The 16,302-nt window shown below is 32.3% G+C and overlaps 1 protein-coding gene across 1 annotated transcript in view; it reads left to right on the top strand.

The window, feature by feature from the left end:
- The window catches only part of LOC106664043 (metabotropic glutamate receptor 6-like), a 78,746-nt gene that overhangs the window by 16,953 nt on the left and 45,491 nt on the right, over positions 1-16,302 (top strand). The window contains exon 2 of the mRNA XM_024229823.1: positions 14,661-14,801. Within this exon, the coding sequence (XP_024085591.1) occupies positions 14,661-14,801 (141 nt within the window). The remainder of the gene's footprint in view (positions 1-14,660; positions 14,802-16,302) is intronic.

Genomic DNA, 16,302 nt, shown 5'->3' with positions numbered 1-16,302 from the left:
GGCCATTTCACTTGTCGCCGAGAATCAAATAGATTACACGACATTTGCAAAATGGCAAAGAGGAGGGAAAATTCAAAAGGTGCGGCCCGATAGGATCGAAGTCATGATAGCTCAAGTGGTCGAGTAGCGGCGTATCAAGCCGAAGGTCGTGGGTTCGAATCCCGCTCGTGACACTGACTTTTTTATCTCAAGTTAAAACCTTAATTAATTAAATAAAAACCTAATATTGAAAACTTTTGATCTAAAAAATTTCCACCTTAATAACAAAGAATACAATCCGAAAAAGTCTTAAAACAGAAAAATAGTTGGTTAATTCCCTTTCTCGGACTTTTAATTAGGAGCACAGCTTGGAACAAGTGCCATGGCTGTTTCGTGGCATATTAAAGCAAAAAACTGGAAAAACGGAATTAACCTAGCCCCAGGTGCTTACTCGAATCGAAACATTCCCTTCTGGTACGGAAAGGAAATTATGTTTTTTTTTTCATGGTTCACCAGGATTCTGTAACCAGAAAAGCTGTGGACAGTGGTTGGACCTACAACATAAAAATTGAAAGGAGGGCTGGATTCAGCCATCACTTTTTATTTATTACTGTTTACTATTTAATTAATTCATGAAACGTTGCTCGAAAAAGTGTCATGATTTTTTATCAAAATTTTATGTCGTACTCATCTTTCAAGATGGGCCATTTGAAAAAAGCACAAATTATAAAATTTTGTCGTTTCGGATTTGCGTTTGCTTTTTTATAAGAAATATCCAATTTTCAAAAAAAAAAAAAATTCACTTAAACGTCTTTTTCCAGTTTTGTTTTGATATTTGACACCCAAGTTCATTTTGCGTTAAGTTAGAAAGTCCTATTTACTGAGGTGTTTTGATTTTTTTCCGTTAAATCACTCCGTTTTAACTTAAAATGAACCCTTGCCAATTTCAAACTAAATTTTTTCCTCTTCTTACTCCAAATCAACAAATAATTTCAAATCGACCTTTTTAACTTCAAATTTGTCCTTTCTTTAAAACATGAAATCTATTTAGGAGACAGTATGAAATATAAGCACGTAAAGAAATATTTAATAAAAAAATTCTGCGATCAACATATACAGATATAAAGTTTTTCTTAGTTTTATAAAAAGGAATAAATAATTTATTTTTCTTTAAAAAAAGAAAACATTGAAGAGTGTACGCAGTCTTCTCAACTGATCAATTATAAAGTATTAAAAGGTTTTAGGAGCATTTTATTACCACTATCCGATATAAAATTTATTACGTTTAAAAGAGGTTTATGTACCAATATTTTTTTTAAACAAGAAACAACTGTAGGAAACAAAAACAATGGTTGCCAGTTCGTAAAGTACGATCTTGCCAACGCTGTCCAAACTTCAAGCAAGTTTTGAGGGACAAGAAAAGTCTTACGAAGTATTCTAAAATGAAAATATTATGGTTTTTTGTCGTAGAAATTATTTGCAATTTAAAAAAAAATTAAAATATCGTGTTTCTTCATCTTATTGGCATTCTCTCTACCTCTCGTTCGACAGTTTAAAATATAATAAGCGCAAAATATTTTATACTTTATAATAAAAATATGTAGTTTATAGAGATGAATACTATAGTAGAGTACTGGATAATCCTGGGATAACATGGGAAAAACGGAATAAAACTGGATAACCCTCGGTTCTCTTCTTCACCTCAGATTCAATTCACTCACATCAATACAAATTACGACTGTTTTGCTTTCATCATTTTCAATCAAGTCGTACGACATATTTTATCAATTCGAGGAAGGGTACTCGAATTTGAGAGTGAATATCTTGAAATACGTTCTCGCTAATAAATACATTCGTCCCGACCGTTTGTGCCTCCTGCTTGGCCCACAGCTGAGCGTACTTCAACATTCTTCTTTTGCTCACTTGATTTTTTTCTAGGCACTTTTTAAAAAAATTAATGATAAGTACTAAATAAAAATGTTAGAAAAAAATATATACTCAAAATTTAAATTTAAATATATATAAAAGAAAAAAGAAAAATACTTATAAATTTAAAAAAATTCTCTAGCTTTAGAAAATTTTTTTTAATCTAAAATTTTCTAGCATTGTATAACTTTTATTTATTTATTTTTAATCTAAAATTTTCTAGCATTTTATGAGTTCACTTTTTTAATCTAAAATTTTCCAACATTGTATAAATTCATTTTTTTCCTATCCTACATGTATTAGTGAAATTTAAACAATGTTTATAAATCGCAGGCCCTGAAGAAGATCTTAATAAAGTTCGAAACGTTGGCACAGTAAAGAAAACGTTTTTCTAAAACCTTTGTCACAGCAGACCGCATCTCACTCCCTCCTAATAATCAAAATAAAAAAACAAATATTTCGTTTGTTGAATGAGGTAAATAAATGAGAAATCCTAGAAATAAATATTTTTCGGTCTTTAAAATACTATTTGTTAAGCACTGGAATTTCTAGGATCATTTAGTAACAAACAAAGTTTTCTAAACAAAAACCCAGAAACCATTGCCTTTGTGTGTTTCAAGTTTTGGAATGTCAGGTATTATCTGGTACAATTATGGACAGTTCCATCAACTACAAAGGCATTTGTACTGAAATTTGATAACTCAAAATGAAACTTGTTTGTCATTCCTGCCTGCGGTGGCAAGAGGAACGTTTACAGGCCGCTTGTTAGCTCAAGTTCGGACAATCGAACCCCATCATTTGAGTGAGATTAGGCAGCGACGCAATGTTTGCTTCTAGTTTGTACTTAGTTGTACGCAGGTCGAATCTCAAAGCCCTCCAACCGCGATTAAAGTTTACTTAATTATCCTCCGACGATAATAGCTTCTGTTTCAAACAATTAACCCAGTCTGGACATTATGCAGGGTGACTGGCCATAAATGTCGAACATTTCAGGTGTGTCTACTCACCATATGCAAGAAAAAAACTTCCTATAAACTCCTGTCCAAATCTCAACTGTAACGAAGTAATTTCAGGTTTTGGGTTTTTTCGACTTAGGTCCCCAAATCGCTTATAAAATTTGGTTTGCCACCAGAAAGAACGCTAAATTTGCTGTAATAAAAACCTATTTACATTGCAGAATTGATAAAAATTTTTGCACGAAAAATTCAGAAAAAAATATGTTGAATCTTGGAATTTTTTGAAAATGTTGGAATGGTAAGTGTTAGTAACTACACACTCCTGGAGCTTTGCAAATTCCCTGAAAAGTTCTCTATTTAATGAGCTTCCATACCCATCTTTTTTGGATTGTGCTGCTTTGACATGTATTTGTCAAATTTAAACAATGTTTATAAATCACAGGCCCTGAAGAAGATCTTAATAAAGTTCGAAACGTTGGCACAATAAAGAAAATGTTTTTCTAAAACCTCTTTCACATCAGACCGCATCTCACTACCTCCTAATAATCAAAATAAAAAAACAAATATTTCGTTTGTTGAATGAGGTAAATAAATGAGAAATCATAGAAATATATATGTGTACAAAGGATTAGAAATGTGTTAAAAACTTTTTAACGGACAATTTTGTTAAGCAGTCTCCGTCCAAATTGATTCATTGTTGTGAATTGTGAAACGTATATATGGTATAATTTTTTGGCCAAGGCATTTTACCTTAAAGGTAAAATTATTACGAAAAATGCTATTGATTTATGACAAAGAAACTGAAATTAGATTGATTTGTCATTAAAAATTCAACATAAGTAAAGAAGGGAGGATTAAAGGTTTAACTGAACAGCACTTGGTTAATTTTTTAATAATATTATGACAGCATATAATAATATAATAAAGGATAATTCTTCTTGACTCAAAATTTTACAAGGAAAATTTTCATAATAAAACCCCTTCAATGCTTGTGTTTTCGAAAACAACATAATATAAAAAAACATTTCCCGCTATATAGGGTGACTGACGTTCAGTGTCGAAAATTTCAGGTGTTTCTACTCACCATATGCAACAAAAAACTTCCTATAAACCCCTGTCCAAATCTCAACTGTAAAGAAGCAATTTCAGGTTTTGGGTTTTTTTCGACTTAGGTCCCTAAATTGCTTATAAACTTTGCTTATAAAATTTGGTTTGCCACCTGAAAGAACGTTAAATTTACTGTAATAAAACCTATTTACATTGCAGAATTGATAAAAACTTTTGCACGAAAAATTCAGAAAAAAATATGCTGAATCTTGGAATTTTTTGAAAATGTTGGAATGGTAAATGTTTGTAACTACACACTAAATAAGTTTTCTTATAGCAAATTTAACGTTCTTTCAGGTGGCACAAACCATATTTTTCAACAGTCAGTAATTCTTAAGTTTATAAGCAATTTAATGGACCTAAGTCGAAAAAAACCCAAAACCTGAAATTACTTCTTTACAGTTGAGATTTGGACAGGGATTTATGGGAAGTTTTTTGTTGCATATGGTGAGTAAAAAAACCTGAAATTTTCGACACTTATCGTCAGTCACCCTGTATAGTGGGAAATGTTTTTTTTATATTACGTTGTTTTCGAAAACACAAGCATTGAAGGGGAATTATTATGAAAATTTTCCTTTAAAAATTTTGAGTCCAGAAGAATTATCCTTTATTATATTATTATATGCTGTCATAATATTATTAAAAAATTAACCAAGTGCTGTTCAGTTAAACCTTTAATCCTCCCTTCTTTACTTATGTTGAATTTTTAATGACAAATCAATCTATTTTCAGTTTCTTTGTCATAAATCAATAGCATTTTTCGTAATAATTTTACCTTTAAGGTAAATCTCTGGCAAAAAAATTATATCATATATACGTTTCACAATTCACAACAATGAATCAATTTGGACAGAGACTGCTTAAATTGTCCGTTAAAAAGTTTTTAACACATTTCTAATCCTTTGTACAGATATATATTTCTATGATTTCTCATTTATTTACCTCATTCAACAAACGAAATATTTGTTTTTTTATTTTGATTATTAGGAGGTAGTGAGATGCGGTCTGGTGTGACCGAGATTTTAGAAAAACATTTTATTTACTGTGACAACGTTTCGACCTTTATTAAGATCGTCTTCAGGGCCTGTGATTTATAAACATTGTTTAAATGGCACTAATACATGTAGGATAGGAAAAAAATGAATTTATACAATGCTGGAAAATTTTAACGTAAAAAAAATGAACTTATAAAATGCTAGAAAATTTTAGATTAAAAAAAAAAAATTTTCTAAAGCTAGACAATTTTTTTTAAATTTATAAATATTGTTCTTCTTCCTTTTATATACATTTAAATTTAAATTTTGAGTATATAATTTTTTCTAACATTTTTTTATTTAGTACTTATCATTAATTTTAAAAAAGTGGCTAGAAAAAAATCATGTGAGCAAAAGAAAAAGTTTGAAGTACGCGCAGCCGTGGGCCAAGCAGGAGGCACAAACGTTCGGAACAAATGTATTTATTAGCGGGAACTTATTTCATGATATTCACTCCCAAATTCGAGTATCCTGCCTCCAATTGACAAAATATTTCGTACGACTTTTTTTATCGTCTTGATTGAAAATGATGAAAGCAAAACAGCCGTAATTTGTATTAATGTGAGTGAATTTCATACTGCAGATGAAGAGACACCGAAGGATAACCAGAATTGTAGGACAGTGTGACTGTAGTTTATTCGGTTCTTCCCACGTTATCCGAGAACTGTACGAAAATGTACACAGATGTGTTAGAAAGGCTTGTTATTTGACAAAAACCCTGCCAAAAAGCCTAGTGAACTTTGTTTTTGTAAATTCATCAGGTTTCAACACGTGAAGTTTTACAATTTGTCCGAGTCGAAATTATTTAATCAGTTTGTTTTAATGAAAGGGAATGGAAATTCGTATTGTTTATATTTTGGTCATTTGTGGTTGTAATTTCCCGTTTTACAGAGGAATATTGCTTCGGAATGACAGGTGTATGCTGGAGTCGTTATGGACCGGTTGAGGTGAATTGGAATTTCATTATGACATAATGAAAACTGGGCTGTGCCTTTCACTAAAAAGGGAAATTAAATACGAAAAAATAATTGGAAAGAAAAGCCTGTGGTTACATATTTATAAAACAAGACACAGTGGGTTAAAAAATAAAGAAATAAATACAATACTATTTATAATGAATCAACAAGTTTTATCTTCATTTAAATTTAGTGTCAATTTTCTTTGAAGATAAATTTTGACTTTTTTAGTTCAATTAATCATCAGAAGAGTCGACTTTTTTTATAAACATTGGCTAAAATAGACACTTCGATACAAAATCAAACAGTTTTTGGCATTTTTCCTTCATAGAAAATTAATCATTAAACCAAAAAATAGTGATAATTTTTTGGTATTTTACAAACTTTAAATAAATGACTGATGATTGAGAATAATCAAAAATATGGGGTAAGTGGATAAATAGAATTTTTAAATAGGATGCATTTTTGAGGGTCATGACTCTAAATCTTTCATTTTAAATGTAGTATCGTCAGGTTTAAATGAAAAAATATGATCAGTGTTAACAGTACGTAGATTTAGGTTAATGAGTTAATTAATAATCTCCTGCGAGAGAAGAAATTTCATATAAAATAAAATTAAAATATCAATAAAAATTGTAAGTATAAAATAAATTTAAATAAATGAACAAAAATCGTTATTTATAGTTTAAAATCATATTATTTTTTGTGTAATATATTTTGTCTATCTATTTTTCTTTTATGAATTCGTTATTCTAAATTTATTATAATGGACATCAGCCCATTCTCAACAAAATTCAAATTCGTTAATTTTGAAACAAAAGGGACAAAATATAATTCTATTCGAATGAATTTATATATATTGTATGAATTAAAATATTAATAAAAATTGTGAGTATAAAATAAATTTGAATAAATGAGCAGAAATCATTGTTTATAGGTTAAATCGTATAATTTTTGTATAGTATATTTTTCTCTATTTTTTTATCTTTTATTCATTCATTATTCTAAATTTATTATAATTGACATTGATCAGCAAACGTTTGAACACATTCTCAACAAAATTCAAATTCATTAATTTTGAAACAGGTGGGACCAAATATAATAATGGTGGAATGAATTTATTTATATTGTATTAATTAAAATATTAACAAAAATTATAGGTATAAAGAAATTTAAATAAACTTAATTAAATAAACATAATTCGTTATTTATAGATTTAAAAAAATATGTCTGCGTAATAATAACATTGTTGGTTAACATAAAAGCAAAAATGTTCCACGACGTAGAATGTTTTGTTTTATTTAAAAAGGTAAATCAACAAAATACTGTTTTTTGCATATTACAACAAAGTAAAAAAGTATGCAAAGTAGGTCAGAAAATGATAAAATTTCCATTTTACCTCACAGCCGTGATTCCAGCGTTATGTTATAAAACTCTTAGATACCTACATTCGTGGAAATCGGTGTAAAATAATTTTTTGACTGATAATTTTGATGACATTTTACGATTTTTATTGTAACCTACGGTAAATTTAAACTTTCAAAAAGCTTTTTTGGCAAAATCAGGGCCTATCCTCTAAATATGGTGTACACCTCTCTGATATTTTGGAGTGTAGAATCACCAAAAAAAAGTTTGATCCTAATCCGTGACGACACACCAACCATGGCTTCCCCTCGTAAATTAAATTTCCTATTCTCTGTTATAGTATAAAGGCTAATTTGGGAAAATATACGAGTGCAAAGAACAATGTACTTATTCTTTTACCCATAGGGAAATTTCGCTTTAAAAACTACCCTCTTGAGTAACGTAAACCTCAAAGTAAGCAAGATTATTACACAAAACTACCAATTTATGTTAGACTTCGCACGACCATATTGAAAACTTTCTTACCAGCCAGATTAAATGGATGGTACAGTAAGTAACGAGCAATCAAACTCATTAGGGAAGTACACTTCGGTCTTTCAAGCAGAAATACATGCCATCAATGCGTGTGCCTTGAAAAATCTTAAAAGAGGTTACACTGTCAAAAAAATCCTCGTAAGATCTGATAGCCAAGCAGTCATTTAAGCATTAGCATGTAAAAGAATCACATCAAAATTAGGCAGTGAATGCATCCGAAATCTCCAAAACTTGGAGAAACACAACAACGTGATGATATCTTGGGGGCCAGGGCACAGAGGAATTATGTGTAATGAGAAAGCAGACAGGCTTGCCAGAGGAGGATCCGCAAGACCATAGGACTCGAACCTATACTTGGGATAACAAAAACAAATATGGATTCCTCCATCGCAGAATGAATCCAAAAAAACAAAAGGAGAAGTGGCTAAACTCTAGCGGTGCTGGACATAGTAAACCTATGATGAAACAACCAAGACTGGCAAAATCATTGCTGCAATTGGAGAGGGGCAAACTCAGAAGAGTGGTAAGACTACTAACTGGTCACTGGCGTCTGAGAAAACATCTCCAAACATGGGCATATACATCGAAGATCTCATCTGCAGATTATGTAACGAGGAGGAGGAAACAGCCACTCATATCATCTTCGACTGCGAAGCAACAGCTCAATGGAGATTTAACCTAATGTATGGAAAAAACAGGAAATCAAATTGCAGCAGCGCCGGTCAATGACCTGATACTTCTAAGGAGAGGGATTGAGTCTATGCACTGAACTAACGAACTAGGAAGGTACAAAAGCCAAAAGGCTGCAGTACCTGGGGAGCGCAAGCAGTGTTGGGCAAAGATTAGTCATGTCTAATGATTAATGATTAATCACTCAGACCGTTAGTAATGTTTGGTAGTAACTGACTAATTTAATCATTAGTCGCCATATGTGATTAATGGCTAAATTAGTCATGACTAAATTTCGATAAATCATGTTCAAATGGGTGCTAAAAAATGAAAAATACACAACTTCATCACTTTTTAAAAAAATTCTAACAGAAATTTATTTCATCAAAACGAAAATCCTTCAACACCTTATTTAACAAAAATCAATCTTCCAATTATAAGTAAAACTCCGTCGTTATAAAAAGCCAAAAAATAATGATAATGATAATGATAATAATAATAATAATAATAATANAAAATTGTTAATCATGATTGAATTAGTTTGATTTTGCCCAACTCTGAGCGCAAGCCCGCTTCCTAGTATCCTTTTTACCATACCATACTATACCATAGATTTAACAAGAATTTATGAATTAATCATATTGAAAACTTTCTGGCCAGCCAGTTTGAATCGATGGTATAGTCTCTATAAAGTGAGAAATCGCGATGTGCGAGTGGTATGCACGTTCGATTTGTATCTGCCACGCTAGTGCCTCTATGTTCGAATCCCAGCCATGGGGTCTAAATTGAGTTCAGTATGCGAAATGAATTGTAAGTTATTTAACTAATCAAACCGTTCAATCTTCCTAGAGGTCATTAGACAGGTGAAAAAAAAGCCTGGGTTCACCGAGCTTCGGCACCTTATAGTGCCATCATCAGGGCTTTCCCAAAGAGGAAGAAAACGATTAACATGCAAAACTATTCTACAAGCGTTTTGGGTTTAAGGTTATTGTTCATATGACCAACGTACCTGTAAGAAATTAAGTAGTCAGGACAAAAAAATACTTCGACCTTTAGTCATATTGATTTTTAGCGAGATGTCTGTTTTCATCGACAAAAATGTATTATGCTGGCCGTGTGCTCCATAACTTTAAACCCAAAACGATTACAATAGTTTTCCATGTTAATCGTTTTCTTTGTCTTTGGGAAAGCTCTGATGATGGCAATATAAGGTGCCAGTAGATCGGTGAACCCAGCATTTACCTGTCTAATGACCTTTACGAAGATTGGAACCCTACATAGATAGCACGTCGATCAACGAACGTCATCGTCCTGTAGTTTGTAAAGTTATATGTTTGTGTACACTTAAATAAATAAATTAATTGTAATTATTTTTAGACGAATTTTAACGACTAGGCTTTTCTACAGATTGTAATTGATGGGAATGAGCGATCGGATTAATCACACCACCAAACTCTAAGCCGCTTTAAACTTTTTACCCAAATCCATTTCCAGAGCGTGGAATGGTAATTACGACCAAAAGATATGATAGCCGACAAAAACAATCTGCCCTTTCAAGTATTCGATGTTTCACAGAAGCCACCCACACAAAAATGCAATTATATCGAACTGACGACCTGCTGTCAATTCTGAGTAGAAAAATAATGAATTTCGTACAGTCTAATTTGCAAAAAATAAATTTGGGTATTTATATCATAATTCAATTGGTTTCGACCAAAACGTAAAATACCTGCCGATATATCAAAGTTTATTACACTTACTTTGTAATATTCTGTGCTTTACGATTTTCCTCCTCATGTCTTCGGGTGAAAAACAGAATGAAAGCGTTTTCCGATGAAAGAAATACTATCCGGGAAAGCCGTTCTTTCTTTCAAAAAAACCCTATTTGTAGTGTCACAGAAGAATTTATTGACCATCCATTCGTGGGAAGACAAGGGGAGGAAACAAGTGACTTTTCCTTTGACTACCCCCGAGACAAAGTGATGCCGTCTCCTTAATAGAGAAAGGAACAACGGGATTAACGCCCATTATTTTTTTCTTGTGTCATGAATTGAATTAGTTGTATTTATATGTGTATTTTATTGTATGCAAAAAAGTTAAAAATCACCTACGCTTCTACCAAGATAAATGATCATAAAGTCAATTATCTTTAGTAAACTCAAGAGAAAAAATTGTTAATTTTTTTTTCCTACTATGAAATTGCTGTGGATTTTCATTTTGCAATTATACTTTTATCTATTGTTCTATAGCTTTGTTTTCCTGGAAGATTTTTATTTCTTTAACAAAGTGCAAGAAGAGTACACCCTGTGGGTATGATATCGAGGTTTTTTCCCCCAAGATTGGAATTCCTCGATCCTTAACACTTTCCTAGCTGCGCAATTGCATAAGATACTAGCTTCTCAATCGTATCAGATCGACATTGGACAACTGTATTATTTTTAAGTTTCAGTTTGAAAAAAATTACCAACATATTTGGCCACATAATTGTTTTTCTAGTCAGAAGTCGCAGGGGTTTTCCAATTTTGCATTTAAACTTTCATATATTGTGTTCTAGTTTTTCTAATGGTTTTACTGGAAGATTTTTATGTCTTTAATAAAGTGCAGTATTTCTTTTCAGAATTATAGCATCGATGTTTTCTTCGCCTAAGGATGGATTTACTATGTCCTTAGCGTTTTTGAGCTATGAATAACATAATGCTTTCGCCTATTTTTGCTCGAGGCGTAATCGAAATTGGTTGTTTTATTATTTTTATTAAGGTGAATTTTCCTGGAGGAGTCTCGTAAATATACATGTTACGACTTTTAATTATGTTGGAGTGGATTTTATTTTTTTCTATGCGGTTGTTTTGCTAGAATTCTTTGTTCTTTGCGAGGTATTTGTGGTGTTTTCTAGTAACCCAAAATTAAAGTTCCTTGTTTTAATACGGCTATAATTTCTGTCTTACAAGAGATTAGATCTGGTGTCGTTACTATACTTTTTTGGCTGTAAGTCTACTGCCTCGTTGCCTGAAACGACGTCATTCCTGAAACCTAACACTGAATTTTAGCAGATTTTTTGGATTAAGTTCTAGACTAGTTTTGAATTGATTTTGTAGGCTTGGAGGATCTTTAGAGGTGCCCGCCTATGTGATTAATATGATCCACCCTTGAGATGTTTGTTATTTATTTTATGTAGACATGTTACTATTATTAGTATATATTTGTAAAATTTAAACAATGCTTATGCAATTCAACGTAAAGAAAATGTTCTTCTAAAACCTACGTCACACCAACTCTCCGTCTCAACCTACAACTGTTCGAATTTTTCCCCTAAAAAACATTTTCTTTATCGTTCCAACGTTTCGATCTTTACTAAGATCATCTTCAGGGGTCAAGGTGTTTATATACGTTGAAAATGGCAAAAAGAGGGAAAATTAGAACGGTTGAAGGTTGGTATGGTTTAAACAATGTTTGTAAATACCAGGCACTGAAGATGATTTCAACAAAGATCGAAACGTTGGCATAATAAAGAAAATGTTTTTCTAAAACCTACGTCACACCAGACCGCATCTCACGATCTCTGAATAATCATTGACTAACGGTCACTAAGCACCACACGCACGCACACACACATACACATACAGACACAGACACAGACACAGACACAGACAAAAACACAGACACAGACACACAGACACAAACACACACACACACACACACACACACACACACACACACACACACACACACACACACACACACACACACACACACACACACACACACACGAAAGATGGTTAGCGTTGACCCAAGGTGATGAGTGCTCTTAGAGCAACCATTTTGCCCATTCCCGTACTAGTTCCCATATTTGATCCATTCGTACCCACAGAGGTATCAGGTTCTTCTTCCTTTTTTAAGAAGAATATGATTTTGGGCTGAAAACAATCTTTTTTTCTACGTTATCATTTTCTTGAGTTGAGCTAGTTTTAGTTATGGTTTGAGATTAGTGTAAGGTTAGAGTTATGACAGTTGTACAAACGCTGTAAAATATAAATATAGGTAAGGTCGGTAGCTCGTTCCATAGAGATTGGTGCTATAGTTTTAGGAGCACCAATGTGAAGGGATGCCTTTCTTCGTTCTTTTTTCGCAACCATAGTACTTTGTCTTTTTGATCATTGGTCTGACTATACAAGGCATGAATTTCGCTCCTAGATTCTTGCACAGAAAATTTGGCGTGCTCTGTCGTCGGTTCTCCTAAGGTGTGTATACCCCGTTAACCTTTAGTCAGCAACTCGTAGGCATGTAAAAACTTTGGAATCCTTTAATGTTTGGTTTCGTAGGGTTAGAACTGAATATATTAGCTATCGTTCCTTGCTCTCTTTTGCTTTTTTTGTCTTTAGGCTCGTGTTACACTTCGACCATAGTCTAGTCATATTTGCTACTGAATATTGATTTGTTGCGTCAATGCATATAGTCTATAGGAGATCATATACTACCGTGTCCTTTGGTATTACTTCTTGGAGAACATTGTGAGTTTTTCGTCGATACTAACATGAGAATACAAACTTATTTGTACATGCGAAGCAGACTGTAGGGTACCAGGAATCTATCCAATATCAAATCCATCTAAGAATTCTCATTAGTCTCAGAACATTTTTCCAAGCTAAATTTTTCGTCTCTAACCTATTTCTAGTAATATCATTCCCTTCATACAAGACTCGGTGTGCTCCTACGTCCTGACTCCTATCTACCCTTTCGCAGAGGACCGTTCACCCCAATTTAACCCTCCAGTTCAAGCCCTCTCTTCTCTCATCTTCTGAATTCTTAGTGTTAACACCCGCAGCAAAGAATGTGTGTGTTTTTTCAAAATACGCGTCCTTGTGAAGTAGTGCCATGATATTGAAAATCATAGCATGATTTGAATATAATTTACAGAATATGTAACGTTTCGATTTGAATGTACCGCCATGCCCCTCCACACACATCTGACAGTGAAAGGAGTAGGGGCTAGGAAAGGGCTATTTTTTTCAATCAAAAAAACAATTCCCTTTCTGTCCTCCGTGGGTTAAGAGCTGTTAATTTGTAATAAAGAAAAATTTGGTGTGCACACAATTCAAGTGAGTAAATTTTATATTTTGACGTCAAAAACTAAAAATAATAATTGTATTTTAATTAAAAAAAGGGTTGTAACAAAAAATATATTTTTATAAAGAAAACTAAAAGATATACCATTTGATTTTAAAAGTTATGTTAAAATATTAATTGTATTTTCTAATTGGTGGTCAAAAATTAATAATAACAATAATAATAATTTCCTTTACTTTTACTTTTCTTTATAAAACAAGAATTAAATTCGATTTTAAAATTAATGTTTGTAGAATCTGAAATAGGTTTTATTATAGAATAAAAGCTTCTTTAAATTAAAAATAATAATTAATAAAAGAAATTGTAATCTTTTTGAAAATAAATTGTAATAAAAGATTTAAATTTAATTAATATTTTGGTCTCGTATTTATTTTGGTTTGAATTGAATATTGGAATTTTGTATATCAAAAAAAGGTACCTGATCATTAAATTAAATTAATGTAGTCAGGTCCGATATAAAACCTCTGGGACTTTGTTTTCGGTTCTACGAATTCAGGGTTGGGCCAAAAACAGAAGAACTACTATAAAAACTATAAAAAACTATAATGTATTGTACAAAGAATATTTTACTGAAAAACGTTTGGGTATATCGCTTTTATTTTAAAGCCCTTTTTTCTCGACTAATCAGAAGCTGATCTGGTAGGTCGACCTGGGCAAGGTTTAGAAGGCCAGATCCTTTCATTGTTCAGCCTAAGTCCTCTGTCTTTTTTTCACCAATTTTTTTTTTATATTCTTCTAGAATCGTCCAGGAGGAATAAGAGAAAATCTTAAGAGAGTACACTTTGTTATTTTAGACTTTAGAGAGTAGTTTCTAACTAATTTGTAATTTTTATTATTAAAACGATGCATTTGAAAATTAACTACAGAGTTTAGCGGTTTACACTCATTTTGGTATGCCAGAGTGATACAATGAAGGTAGGCAGATCAAAATGTTTGCAAACGATTGAACTTTATGTTCTAAAGAAAATTGCCATTTTTTGATTATTTTAAATAATGGATATTTTTTTCAGGGGTACAGGCAGTTGAGACGATGTTGTACACGCTGGACATAGTCAACAATCGTTCCAAACTGTTCACCATAGGAGCCCATATTTTGGACGATTGCGATAAAGACACCTACGGCTTGGAAATGGCCGTCGACTTTATCAAAGGTGAGTCCTGAACAACAAAACAAAATATTTAAAAAAGCACGAATTGACGGTTGATATTTGTGGAGGCCACCGAGAGGAATTATTGATACGGTCAGCAATGGTTCAAGAATAGGCGTGCATAAATCGGTAAATACTTAAGTGGTTCGGATTTATAGCTGTGTTGTTTCTTTACTGCCTTGGCCAAGTCCCAAATGGTATTAACAATACATAAATATCTTTTAAAACAATCAATGTACCGCTTTTCTCAATCCGGTTTTTGGGGTAAATCATAATTTGTTTTTGCTAATGATGAAATTGCTCCATTTTTACCAAGTACAAATAATATGTGGTGTTTAGTGACAGCCAATGGTTATATGGGGATCGTGAGGTGCGGTCTGGTGTGACGTAGGTTTTAGAAAACATTTGCTTTATCATGCCAACGTTTCGATCTTTATTGAAATCATCTTCAGAGCTCAAAGTGTTAGTTTTCCTTGTAGAAGTGTCATTTTTGAGTGGCACACGACACACAAGAATGACACAACTACGCGGAACACAATGACACATCTACAAGGAATACTAACACTTTCAGCTCTGAAGATGATTTCAATAAAGATCGAAACGTTGGCATGATAAAGCAAATATTTTTGTAAAACCTTCGTCTCACCAGACCGCACCTCCCGATCTCCAAATAATCATTAATTATAATCAATTATATATANAGGAAACTTTTCTAAGCCAAGTGTACGCTGCGTCTTCCTATATATATATCCTTCTCTCTAGCTCTCATTCTCTCTTACCCTATCTCTCTCACTTTCTTTTTTTCTTTCTGTCCCTCTCTACATCTCCCACTCTCATTCTCGGATTTTTCTTTATCTCAGGCTCTCTCTCTCTCTCTCTCTCCCCCTCTCTCCCCTCCTCCTCCTCCTTCTTCTTTTTTTCTCTTCATCCAATTTATTCACGAAAAACTTTTACCATTCAATATTTAAAAATTATGTGCCAACTCTTATTCAAGGATTTACGTGAAATCTCCTTGTCATTCAAGATAACTCTTTTTTAGGTGTATTACGAACCTGTTGAATAATTATTTAAAAGTATGTTAATATTGAATTAAAAGAGATTAATTAATATAAATTTTTATCAATAATGAATTCCACCGTCCGTAACACGAAGGATCTTACATAAAAATATCTTAAGCACAAAAGATAAATTATGACCCAAGTGTATAAATTAAATTGCCGAACCTTTTGATATTATAATTAAAACGTTTATAAGTCCCTTCTTTGATATAAGTCGATGGGAAAATATAAACTGATTTTTCGTCCAATCGTAATTCATCTTAAAAATAACAATCAATACCAAATTTTACTTTCGTTACATAGTAAACGTAGACTTGATATAACTTAAATAAAAAAACAAAACAAGAGAACAAGATAATTAATTTTTGAAAAGTTGGAGTTGTAGACCTCTTAAGAAAATAACCATAGAATAAACTTGTGTTTAATAAAGAAAAATGTGTCAGATT

Source organism: Cimex lectularius, unplaced genomic scaffold (assembly GCF_000648675.2).
Source record: "Cimex lectularius strain Harlan isolate CLEC.00 unplaced genomic scaffold, Clec_2.1 scaffold366, whole genome shotgun sequence".
NCBI classification, from domain to species: Eukaryota; Metazoa; Arthropoda; class Insecta; order Hemiptera; family Cimicidae; genus Cimex; species Cimex lectularius.
Note: the sequence above shows the minus strand (reverse complement) of the source record. Positions and strands in the feature narration are given on the sequence as shown.